Source organism: Echinops telfairi, unplaced genomic scaffold, assembly GCF_000313985.2.
Source record: "Echinops telfairi isolate 266 unplaced genomic scaffold, ASM31398v2 ScPeMD7_5;HRSCAF=22, whole genome shotgun sequence".
NCBI lineage: Eukaryota > Metazoa > Chordata > Mammalia > Afrosoricida > Tenrecidae > Echinops > Echinops telfairi.
The window spans coordinates 43,479,409-43,492,312 of record NW_022103901.1 but is presented as its reverse complement, the minus strand read 5'-3'; the positions used below and the strand labels follow the sequence as shown (position 1 = coordinate 43,492,312).

Sequence of the window (12,904 nt, the reverse complement as noted above, 5' to 3'; positions counted from 1 at the left end):
CTCCCCCCTCCCTCATGAACCCTTCATAATTCATAAATGATTATAGTTTTGTCATAAGTTACACTGTTCGATGTCTCCCTCTGCCCTCTTCTCTGCTGTCCATCCCCCAGGGAGGAGGCAATACTTAGATTCTTGTCATCGGTTTCCCCTTTCTACCCCACGTTCCCTCCACCCTCCAGGCATCGCCCCTCTCACCACTGGTCCTGAAGGAGTCATCTATCCAGGATTCCCTAAATCTTTTTCCTTTTAAGTGTTTTTTCTACCCTAATTTCAGGAGGCAAGTGCATAGTCCTCTCATTTTATTATATTTTTAATTAATGACTTTTTTCCAGGTATTTGAAATGCAACTTTGTTCTGGTTCTAAACAAAAAGGAATGGGAGTGATGTGTAAGCAGATTGTCACCATTGAGCATTGTGATGTTACTATAACTTTCTTGTATTTGAATTTCAAGAAAGAAAACTGCTATATTCCAAAACAGCTAGATATACAGGTCCGGGGCGTGGCGGGAGGTTTAGCTGCCACACTTACTCTGAACTCCTTCATCACCTTTAGTTTCCCAAAGATGAACACATCCTACTTAACTGTATAATAAGAATGGCAAGCACGCTGCACACTGGCATCACAGGGCAGTTACCTATAAAACTAGACTTCTGGCGCCGGAGCTTCATTCTCTCACAGGTCATTGCCCTCCTCTGGGAGAGCGATTGTCTGCACAACTCTAAATCATGCCCGTATTGTGCTGCCACAGCTGGGTCCCTAACAACCTCTGGTGGGTAAGAGCAGGTATGACAACAAACGCCAAGTCAGGATCTTCAGTTAGGGTTCTAGCAAACCAGAGGAAGGGCTTCTCAAAGTTGTAGTGACTTTGGATTGCTAATGTCATGGTGCTGGCAGTTCTTCTTTCAGTAGAAGACGATGGGTTTTACCTTAACTTTCCTGTCCTTAATGTCCACTGTGTAGCCACAGCACGACGGGTATATTTTCACATACTTGAACCAGTTCCCCGTGCCAGTTGGGCACATTCTTGTGAGTAACCCTTGAGTGTAAGTCAGACATTATAATGGCACCTTGTGCTTGGCTGTAATACCTGTCTCTCAGTCCTCCAGTTTCCCTTGACCAGCTGTATCCCACACATTGAATTTAACAGGTCCTCTGTTAGTATGCAACACATAGGGATGGACCTGAATGCCTGAGGTGGCTACACACTTCTCAAATTCACCAGGCAATGACACTTCACAAATGTCTTTTTTCCAGTACCCCCTTCACCCACCAGTATGAGTTTGAACTGGACTTGGGGTTCTCCTTAGCCAGCCATCGTGATGAATCTTCCAGAAGTATCTCCAGGCTGCTTCTGACTGAGGGATGAAAAGATAGTGGAAGTAATTCCTCTATTTTTATGTGTATTGTTATTACTGTTGTTTCATGATGTCATCTACTGAATGGGCATATGTTGTGCTGTGTGTATTTTCACGCACATGTACACATATAAGACATTTACCCCATCCCCCAACCTCTAGCTGGCTTGTGGGAGGTCCCAGAGAATAGCTAAGAAGAACTCGGGATACCAGTTTTCTGAGGAACTCAAGATACTGTTCTCAGTGGGTCCATAACAGAAAACAGTTCCACAATCCACTTGTGCTTGAATACAGTTTCTCTAGGGAAAGGTGTCATTTCCATTCAATGGACATATAATAGATGAGTGTCTACAGCACACTTGTTCTTGCCCAAATATGGTGGGAGTCCAGAGAAACCCCAGCCTAGGCCTCACCCTCTGCCTTTGCCAGGAAATCACATGGCCAACAGAGTGGCCCGCGGCTGACCAGGCTGATCTTCTTCACAGTAAGCACTGGCTGGTTCACTGGCTGGATTGTCCATCAGCACATTGTGAGACATGTTGGCTAGTGTGTGACAGAGGATGCTCCATTGTTGCAGAGTGGCCAGGGACAGTTTATTACTGTAGCCAGCATAGAGACCAGGTTGCTTGGAGGTACTCTAAGCTTATTCCTGCAAGCACTTACAAAGAAAACTGCCCCGTTTCTTCTTCCAGAACGGTTTTCAAAGATCCAGTAAGAATCAAACAAGTTATGTACCCTAACCTTTGTGGCAGGTTGGGGGTTGGGGAGTAGTTAACAAGTTTTACAGTGACTGGAGGGCCTTAAAAGAACAAAGGGGAGTAAGTTTCCCAGGAAACAGTTTACATTGCTACAAGGGAATATCTAAATCAAAACCCAAACTTCCTTACTCAGCATTAGGTCAGTGGGCTTCTAGATTGTAACCCCTTATGGGAGTAGAAAGCTCTGTCTTTTTCCCAAGAGGACTCCTGGAGATTTGTAAGTGCTGTACCACACCAGGACTCCTAAAGGGATTATCAGATCATCAGTAAATATCTTCATTACTTCAGGGGTGTCAGACCGGTACCCCTCATGGTCTCAGTCTCCATGCTTATCTAGTGGCCCTGCTTCCCCTTTCTTGAATTAGGAGCATCCTGAATTATTAACAGGGTTTTCAACAGACCCAGGCCTTGAATAATTAACAGGTTTAAACAGAATTTATTCTGGGGAAGGGTATTGTTCCATCCTGGGTCCCTTATAACTAAATCTCAACAAACTATGCTACATTTCTAATATTGATTAATAGCACGCAAATTCTTCCACTTCCCTATATCACATTGACTTTGTGGAGTTTTCTGGTTATGTAAATAGAGATGTTGTTCCAAGTCTTCTTCTTCCTTAGGTTTAAAATACAGCACTTTAAACCTTTTAAGGGTCCTGGTGACGTAGTGGTTATTTGTTGGGCTGCTAATCCCAAGGTTAACTTTCTTCTCCCATAAAGACTCTATAACTCAGTCTTGGAAACCCACAAAGGCAGTTCTGCCCTGTCCTTTCAGGTCACTATGGGGTGGCATTAACTGGATGGCAGTGAGTTGTCAGTTAAAACAAGGTCTCCGGCTGCTCCTGTTGGCCATCTGAGAAACTGACAGCCTCCCAGTCTTTATAATGACAACGTTCGCCTCAAGGTGGCAGATGAGATATGTCTGCAGGCTTGGGAGGCGTGTGCTACAGGCCTATGTAGACCTCCCCTGTTCCTCCTGGCTATTCTCCAGGACCTCCTACAAGCCTTCATTATTTTTATAAATGATGGTGAAAAGTTAACACGGCACAAACATGCTCCTTCATTGCATTACGCCTGCATGATTCAGTGACTTTGGTTCTTTACATTGAATCGCTTCGCTTTCTCTACCCATATTGTCTCATCACCACGGCCTCAGACTAACCACCACCACCAACCCCCCACCCCCGACTGATCATCTCTGCTGTACGTGCTCATATATAGACGATTCCGTAAGTGAGCACCATGCTCCCACCAGTCGTTATTAATTTTTTTTTCTGAACAGTTTAAAGATGACCTCCGGGGAAATTTTTGGCTAGTGGTTTGATGATTTGCGATCATCTTCTTACTGTGGGGAAATTGCTTCATTACTAGGGCCTCTGAGATTGTAGAGTTAAAATACTTACTCATGGCAGGCACCCCCAAGGATCTTGTTTCATATCAAATCCCACCCTGTAAAAAATGCTGCAAATGCAAATTTCTGGGGTGCTCTATGTAGTTTTTTAATTCGCCTGGAAGAAGAAACATCTCTTCAGTTTTATCCCTTTTTAATTCCAGTTAGTTGAAAAAAATAACTACATATGAAAACACCATTTTTTGTGTTTGTTACCTCAAAGGGTGATGTTTTTAAAGTTTCTTTTGTTGTTAGTAAAAATCATCTATTCACTACGAAAACTTGTAAGATGAAGAAAAAGAAGAAACCACCTATAATACTGGCCCTTGATACTCTTGTTAATAAGTGCTTTTACTATGTCTATCATCTTTTAACCGCTAGCATCATATTTTTTTCTGATTTCAGAAATTCTGTCAAATATTTATAATGTCAACTCCATAATTCATGTGATTAAAATTTTTTTTAACATTTTATTAGGGTCTCATACAACTGTTATCCCAATCCATACACACATCAAATGTTTTGAGAAACGATGTACAAATGCGCTTTACACAATTGATTAAAATTTTGTTGGACTTTTTTTTAGCAATAGCATTCACGGAAGACCCATGAAGTAAAAGTAGTATTAGGTGTATTTTGCAAATGAAGAAATGAGACTTGTTCAGAGTCATCCAGCTCATAAAATATAGCAGACTCACCTTGGGCTAGCACTTTTGCTGATTTTGTTTTATTATTTCTGTAAACAGCTCTGTCCTCATGCTCCTTTTCCCCTGCTCCCTCATCCCTACTCACATCACTTGTGGTGGTTACAGAGGCATTTCTAACACACAGTGACTTGTGTGCGCAGAGCAGAGCTGCTCGGGTTTTCAAGGGTCTTTAAGGGTCTTTGACCTTATGCAAGCATATTGCCTGGCATGTCTTAAGAGGTTCCTCTGGGTGAGTTCAAACTGCCAACCTTCCAGCTAGTAGTTGAGCACTTGACTATTTGTACCACCCAGGGCTTCCACTCCCCCCCACCCTCCACCCCCCGCCCCACCAGTCATAGTAGGTACAAGTTATAGGTAAGAAGATGTGATTGCTTTCAGTAATGTACGTTTTTCATTCTCAGCTGGTTTTACTGTCTCAATTTCCCAAGGCTGGCTTTGGTGTTTTTACTTTTAGAATGACTATAATATTTCTTTGATATGTGAGCTATAAGAATGTCCTTGTCAGCATGTTTTTTTCTCCCTACAACTTGGCATTGTCTGAATGAATATATGAGATAGAGAAGGTCAGTCAGGTTACATGTGGTCCCAGGCCATCTGCAGTGTTGAATTGTTCTGAGCCTGCCTTGTTTTATTGTCCCATCATCTTTTTCCTTTTCTAATTAGATCATGTGAATCTTTTTCTACGTGGATCATCTCCTGCATATCTATAATCCAAGATCATCTTAGCCAAGCTGCTGAAACTGGAAAAGCCAACAGCCACTTCTTTTTCCCTAACCAAGTTTTATTTTGTTTTATTCAATTTTAACTTTTGATTATGAATTGGGTGAAGGTCCTATGCATGCTTAATTTTTTTCACCCTTCTTTACAGGGAGAGATCCGTTGTAGTATTTTAGTTGGCTGCTCCTCGCAAGCTTTTAAACCCAGTTGCTACTCACAAAAGTAGAATGTAGAACATTGTCTGTGTGGACTGTTAGGCGCATTGGCCTTGGTGCCCCCACTACTATAGTTCCAAGCTTCTAGGCCCAGTGATTCGTTCCCTCCAGGTGGTTGGTCATATAGCTTAGAAGTTTATGTACTTTGTTCCTGTTTTCTTGATTATAAGCAAATACATGTTTATATTACATACAAAAAGCCACAAGCTTCTTGTGCCCATTTTGGGCTCTTTGTATTCCCCCTGGTTGACTTCCTTCTACTCTGTTGACACCAGCCCCCAGGAGTTCTTGCATCAACTATTTGCACCACCCAAGGCCTCCAGCTGCTTTCCTACGTGTGTGAGTCACGTTCCTAGACTCTGAGTCTGTTCTTGTGTCTGTAAAACGGGGTTAGGACCACAACCGTGGCAAGCTACTCTGAGGGTTAAATAGATTAAGCACCTAGAAAAATGACAAGGTACATGTTCTAAAAAGAAATCTTGAGACCATCCACATTTTACGTGGTGTGGTGGTTAAAGCACTTAGCTGCTAACTGAAAGGTTGACAGTTCAAACCTACCAGCTACTCCTCAGGTGAAAGATGCAGCTTTCTGCTCTCGTAAAGGTTGTAGCCTCAGAAACCTTATGGGGTAGTTCTACTTGGTGCTGAGGGGCCACTTTGAATTAGATAAATACAACAGAGCGTAAATGAGGAAATAAGGACTCTGGAGAAGGGAGGACTCCGTAGTGTTTCGGTGGTTTCCGCCTTCATTGACTGGTCCATGATCTCCTTCAACAAGCTGACTTGTGAGCCTTTTCTGGTTGTGGTGCTGCAGATGGGCCCCCACTGCCCCAGTGGGAAGCCTGTCTTGGCCGTGGTCTCCGTGGTGCGCTCTCATTGTTCATGCTGTTTTCTCCTCCCACCAGGAAGCATCTTGAGCAGCTCGGCCAAGCTTTTTGAAGTCCCCGATACATGGTAGCCAGGACCTGAGTGAGACAAGTCACCGGTGCTGTGCCCAAGAAAGAGCCATCGGATAGTGTTTGGAAGCCATATGTATTGAATTTAATAAAACATGGTGCAGGAGGAGTTGGAAACAGAATGTGTATGTGCTGAAAAAACAAAAAGCAAAACCAGCTTTTTTGTGCTTGTGTTTTGTCCCATTTCCCCTTCCCCCTGCCCCCACCGTCCTTCTCTGTTTCCTGTTGAATTTAAACTGTCTGTGGAACATCCATCAGAGTTGCAGGCTGTCACGAACGTGGATATCATTAGCCAGTTGATGGATTAAGCAAAGTATTTGTTGCTTTGAATCGGTGCTTTAAGAAGCCACCTGAGGTAGCATGGTGACAGTGAGCAGCGCAGAGAGGGCTGGCGTTCCTGGAGGCTGCTCACGAATTTTAGTTCGTCTCTTTCCTGCCTGCAGAAGCTCTCACCCATTATTTCCGGCTCAGATTGCTGGGCAAATGAAACACACTCTTATCATCTCCCACTCAAGAAATTGCTTCCCTCCCTACTGGAGCTGCCTGAATTTATTAACTTCTCCAGTAGGAAAACGCATTCCAATGCTGTGCCCCCTACCCCCCCACCCACCCACCCCCGCAATCAAGGACCTGACCATCCACCTTCACCTTTAGATTAAACTGATTTCGTGCGAGTGTTCCTAAAGCTCGCTTATCTCTGGAAGGTGTGAGAGTAAAGAAGGCAACTTCTGTGTTGATATGGCAGCACGGCACTCACTTGCCCAGCATCTAAGCCATGTTATCTTGTCTTTCTCCTTCCTGGCTGGTTGGTTTGAGTGGGTAGCAGTCTGGGGGTGAAGTGTATCCCATGAGAGTGCGTGTGCACATGTGTGGTAGTGTGTGTGCAGTGTGCACATCCAGTCACGACAGCCATAACGAGTCAGCCCCGCTCTGCAGCAACAGGTGATGTCGTGAGTCTGCTTCTGTACATCTGCTTCCAATTAGATCTTTAACGTTTTTGTATAGTAGAAATAATGAGAAGTGTATTTCCAAAAGATGAAAATTAAAGAAATTTTCTTATGACTGTGGCTTGATTTCTCCCTCCCACTAGGAACCTCAGTGGCACAGTGGTCAGAAGGCTTGACAGCTAACTGAAGGCTGAGTAGTTCTGACCCCGCTGCTCTGCGGGAGAAAGATGAGCGGGCTTTGTGAAGACAACAACATCGGAAACCCTAGGGCCACTTCTCTGTCTTACAAGGGTCATTGTGAGTTGGAATCACCTTGGTGGTGATAGGTTTATTTTAGAAGATAGCCTTTTCTTTCTTTTAAAATATAATGTCTGGCCTAAAGAGCTATGAAAAAGACTTAGGGAGTTGCCAAATAAATGGCTGTGTAGAAGGAGATGCATCTTTCAGACTGGTGGCTGGCACTTGGAATCCAAGCTCTTGCCTCAAATTAGAATTCCTTCGTATTATGTGATGCAGGTTTGTAAAGCACTTTCCCCAGTGAAGCTTTGTATGACATTTCCCCTCCTTTTCCTTACCCCTCCCTCCTCCAAGAGTTTTGTAGCCACAAATTTAGGAGCCCAGACTGGGCTGGAAGGAGTGCCTACCCCATCTAAATAAGTCACTGCTCACAGCCCAGTGGACGGTAGTATGGTAGGATGAAGCAAGCAGTAAAGGAAGATCTGAACTAGGAGGATCCCTAAAAGGGACCTGCTAGACTCTGCTGAGTCATTAAAATGTACAGAAAGAAAGAGGCAGTATCTGATACTTTGTTTAGCTTAAGGAAAAAGAAAAGCAGCTCAACGGATGGGCATGCATATGAAAAGTGCCTGTGATTTTGAGTATGCTGGTAGGAAGCACAGAGCATGTGCCTAAATAACCTTTTGTGCTATGTGGATCTTGAGTGGCAGAAACGGCAGAGCCTTTTGCCTTAAGGTGAGTGTCTTTGGAGATGTTCTCAAGAGAATTAAAGTCAGTTCAGGCTATATATGTAATATAAAGAGATTTCTGTCAAGGAAATGCTTAATGTAGATGCTGGAATGTTTCAAGTTTGCATCAAATACCAGGTTAAAGGCTTCTTCTGGCTCATGGCAGGAGCTGATGAACCCAATATCAACAAGTCAGACAGCAGGCTGCAGGGGTTAGTCAATCCCAAGAGCAGCAGGCAATACTGTAGGCCACTGGCTCAAGTTCAAAGAACCAGAATTAAGATGATGATGAGGTAGATTCAGAATCCAGATAGAGCAAAAAAACAGAACTTTGGCAAAACAGTCATTTAAATTGGATGCAGGATAAGGAAATCCCCACTGAACAGATTGGCAGCTTATAGCATGTCGCATCATGAAGATGCTTATATTAGATCTCATTGTGGATAACGAGTAAATCATTACATGACTACTAAACTACATCATAATAGCCAAACCACTAGGAATCATGACCTAGTCACATTGACACACAATCATAACTATGTGCTCCTGGTCAACTTGGCACTTGTGCACCTTTCCTTAAACCACACATGATCTCTAAAGACAATTGTAAAGTCATATTTGCAGCTAGCATGGAACTAAAAACACACTAACCTGGTTACATCTTAGATTTTATGTGAGTGATATTTGATGCACATATATAAGAAAGAAACATAACAATGCAGCCCTTTTTTCTGCAACTGGCCATATTGTAGCTGGTACTTAATACTACTTTTTCCCCCCACCCGTTCTATATTCTATTTGCTCTAGTAAACACCTCAACTAGTCCTGGTTCCTTGCCTGATGGGGTAAGACATTGGTTATCACGTTAGAATTGGGTGGCTATAGTTTTCCATTTACTTGAATTAACGGGGCATGCTAGTACTGAGATGCCCTGGAGAATCGCTTGTATTCCAGACAACTTCTTTGCCTCTATTAGATAATACTAAACCAATACCCAGACCAAACCTACTGCTATCAAGACATTTCTGACCTAAATCCGCCCTATGTCTGATTTTCAAGACTTAGGTCTCTATGGGAGTAGGTAGGCTCATCTTTCTCCCTTGGAGTGGCTGGGAGTTTGAATCACCTACTTTGTGGTTAACAGCCCAGCTCTTAACCTGTGGCACCACCATGGATCTTTACCAATCCAATATCTTCTTTAATTAGGATCAGTGGCACTAACCCAGATAATAACTCTCTTCACCTGCTGATCCAGAGTCATGAGGAGCCCAAAGAGGCCAAGAGGCATTTTTAACTTCCACTTTAGTGTAATCAGTATTGTTTCTCTAGATGAGAGAGTATTTTTTCCTTTGAACTAACACCTCCAGACCCAGAGAACACTGGATTGCAAGGACAGGAGGCATAACTTTTGTGAGTGGGCCATTAGGAGTGACTAGGTTGCTAAGGTGAGTGACAACACACATTTCCACCCCTTTTCCTAGACCCACGATCTCTGGCCATTGGAGAAAACACCATATATTTATTGGTTAAGAGCCTCTTGGAGGACATTCCAAACCTGCAAGGTATTGCCAGCCCTTCAGGATAATGGGGAACATGGCCAGGGCAATGAATTTCACGAGCGTGGTCTCATTGTTAAACTTCATTTGCTGTGAAGTGAGTCCCTTTGTCCAGTGTAATACTGTGGGATACCAGGATGAATTCGGCCACCATTCTGTAAGTCCACAGATGGTAACTCTGGCGGAATTATTGCATACAAGGTAGGCAAATGTATACCCATATGAGAGTCTATTCCAATAAGGATAAGGCTACACTTTCCATGATAGTAGTGGTCCCTTGTAATCATCCTGCTACCAGGTTGCTGCCTAGTAGACCTCAGGAGAAGTTTCCTGTCAAGGACTTAGTGCTGCTGGCAGATTACGCATTCAGCAGTGGCAGCACCCAAGTCGGCCCTCTCTGCCACTTTGTTGATGAGCCCATTGGGCAATGGCAGGAGTGGCTAGGAGAGGATGATTGGCTTCCATAGAATATGTTATTAAAATCTACTAAGTTCACCCAATGGTGAATATTCCCATGAGGCACAAATATCTTCACCATTTTGGGTGTTCAGAAGGTCTGTTTTCATAACTCTTCCTCATACCTCATTGTCACCATTTTTTCCTTCGTGTGACTTCCAAATCCCTGAGGATCCTGCCAAACCACTGGCCATAGCCTAAGAATACAATCACATGTGCCCATTTCCCCTTCCAAGAAAGTGAACAAATAGGTCCACTGCTCAAAATTCTGTCCATTGGAATGTCCACTACTATGCTTCAGGGAGTCTCAGAAAAAGGCTGTAGTGCTGCTACTGCTTATTTTTGAGTGGTATCTGCATATCAGTGCAGAACCATATATAAACCAGGTATGAATTTTCTCAAGTCAACTGATGATAAGGAACAATTCGTGGCTGTAGGTGCAGACTGGGAAAGGGAAAGTGCATATAGAGTAGAGAGTGGGATAGCTGGGGCACTTCCTCGTGCAACTTGTGCCTTCAGGTCCTGCCTAAGCCCATTCTCATATGTACTGCTTCCCTTTAATGATGGAGTGCTACTGTGTCATCCAACTTTGTGACTAAGAACTACTAATTTCAGGATGGGTAGCTCAGGCCGCCTGGTGATTTAGTGTTTGTGTTTCAGCCCTACTAAGGATCAGATAAGGACATGGAACAAGTATCATTGCTAAAGTCAGATGGATCTTGGCTGAAAGAATAACCAGAGAGATGTTTACTTGTCTTTCATTGACTAGGCAAGGCATTTGACTGTGGATCACAACAAACCATGTATAACTAAGAAGAATGGGAATTCCAGAACATGTGCTCATACAGAACTTGTACACGGGTCAAGAGATAGTTGTATAAATCAGGAAAGGTGTGTGATGTTTTCTGATCTGAACTTGTTTTTACCTCATAACTTCCATAAAAGACATACACACACACCCCTCAGAAAAAAATAACTATTATTAATACCCTGTTTCCCCGGAAGTAAGACCTACTTACAGTTTTGCCTCTCGCTGAAATATAAGGCATCCCCTGAAAGCAAGGCCCCCCGAAGCTACCAGTACTCTGGACCGTAGCAGTGGGCGCTGCCACACAGCTCACTGTTGGCCACAGCGCAGCCGGGGCAGACAGGAAGTGCGAGGTCTCTTTTAATAAAACAATAAATGTGTACCGTATTCTTCATGGAAAAATAAGACATCCCCGAAAATACGACCTAGCACATCTTTGGGAGCAAAAATTAATATAAGACACTGCCTTATTTTCAGGGAAACAGGGTAGTTGGTGTCAGAAGAAGGTAAAGAAGTGAAGGGTGGAGGCATGACACACTGTCTCAAAGAAATATACTTTGGGCTGTGTGCAGTTCGGCTCTCCTTGGATAGTCAGGAGAGTCCAGGCCTTGTCCCCATCCATTGCCTCCTAAGGTAAAGCACTTATGCTGGAGGATGAAGATAAAATAATTTTCTCACATACAGAGTTCATAAAACGTGTATCATAACTTCACTAAGGACCATGACCAGGGGAAATGACAGCGATCTGCGGGGTTGCGGTTGTAGTGGTGCTTCTGTGCCATTCTGACCCATAGCAATCCTATGCACACCGGGGTTGCGGTTGTAGTGGTGCTTCTGTGCCATTCTGACCCATAGCAATCCTATGCACACTGGAACATCTTTATTTTATTTTCCACGAGTATAAAAACCAACTAAGCGTTCATAAACTTCCAGAATGCTTGTGCTACCCAAGCACTAAAGGCTGTTCATCTGGTCCAAATATTATTGCTATTTTCTATAACATAACAAAATATTAAAAATGCAAGATAAATCACATCGTGTATATATATTTGATGTGATTTTTCAGTTTTGGTGTTTTTGTTGCCTCTTGTTGGGGGAAGGAGGACGCAAACAATGTCATAGACAGGGAAACAACTAGGGAATGAAAAGCAAAAACGAGGACATAGAGGGGCCAGTGGTGTTGGAACAACAACAATCTAACAGGAATTACTAAGAGGCAGAAGAAGGGTGAGTGTGATGGTGGGGCAGGAGGAAGGTAAAAGGAAGCAGGAGAGGTCTAGGAAGCAAAACTACAGATAGAGGTATAAACTTAGTGTATATATGTAACTACAATAATTCATAAAAATAGGGGTATTGGCATATGTACATATATTTATATGGCAATACATTGAGGTAGTGGATGAACTTTGGGCCTCTGCTCAAGCCCTCCCTCAATGCAAGAACACTTTGTTCTAACAACCTGGCATTCATTCTGTGTTACCCTCCCAGTATGATCACTGAAGACAAATGGGTACACAAGCAAATGTAGTAAAGAGAGCTGATGGTGCCCGGCTATCAAAATATACAGCGTCTCTGGTCTTACAGACTTGAAATTAAACAAGTGGCCATCTAATAGAGAAGCAACAAGCCCACATGGAAGAAGTATACCAGCCTGTGCAGGTGTCAACAGGATCGGGTAACAGCCATCAGAAGACACAAACAAACAAACAAACAAACAAACAAAAGCATATTGTTGAGAATGAGGGTTCTGAGAAGATCAAAACCCATCTGTAGACAATGTGACATCCCCTCACAGAAGAGTCACAATGTAGGGATGAGTCAACCAGGGCACAGTATAGCACCAAGGAAACACAATATTCCTCTGGTTCCTTGAGGCTTCCTCACCCCCCACTATCATGACCCCAGTTCTGCCTTTCACTTTGGGCTAGACCGGAACATGTGCACAGACACATGGAATCCAGGTCAGATAAACCCCTCAGGAATAGAAGTGGGAATAGCGATACCAGGGAAGGTGGGGAGTGGAGGGGAGGAAGGGGGAACTGATCACAATGATCAACACATCACCACCACCACC

General features: G+C 43.4%; 1 protein-coding gene across 1 annotated transcript in view; it reads left to right on the top strand.

Annotated features, from left to right (window-relative positions):
• The window catches only part of PARN (poly(A)-specific ribonuclease), a 149,933-nt gene extending 142,773 nt beyond the window's left edge, over positions 1-7,160 (top strand). The window contains exon 23 of the mRNA XM_045284296.1: positions 6,048-7,160. Within this exon, the coding sequence (XP_045140231.1) occupies positions 6,048-6,100 (53 nt within the window). The 3' untranslated portion in view covers positions 6,101-7,160. The remainder of the gene's footprint in view (positions 1-6,047) is intronic.
• Positions 7,161-12,904: the final 5,744 nt, after the last annotated feature.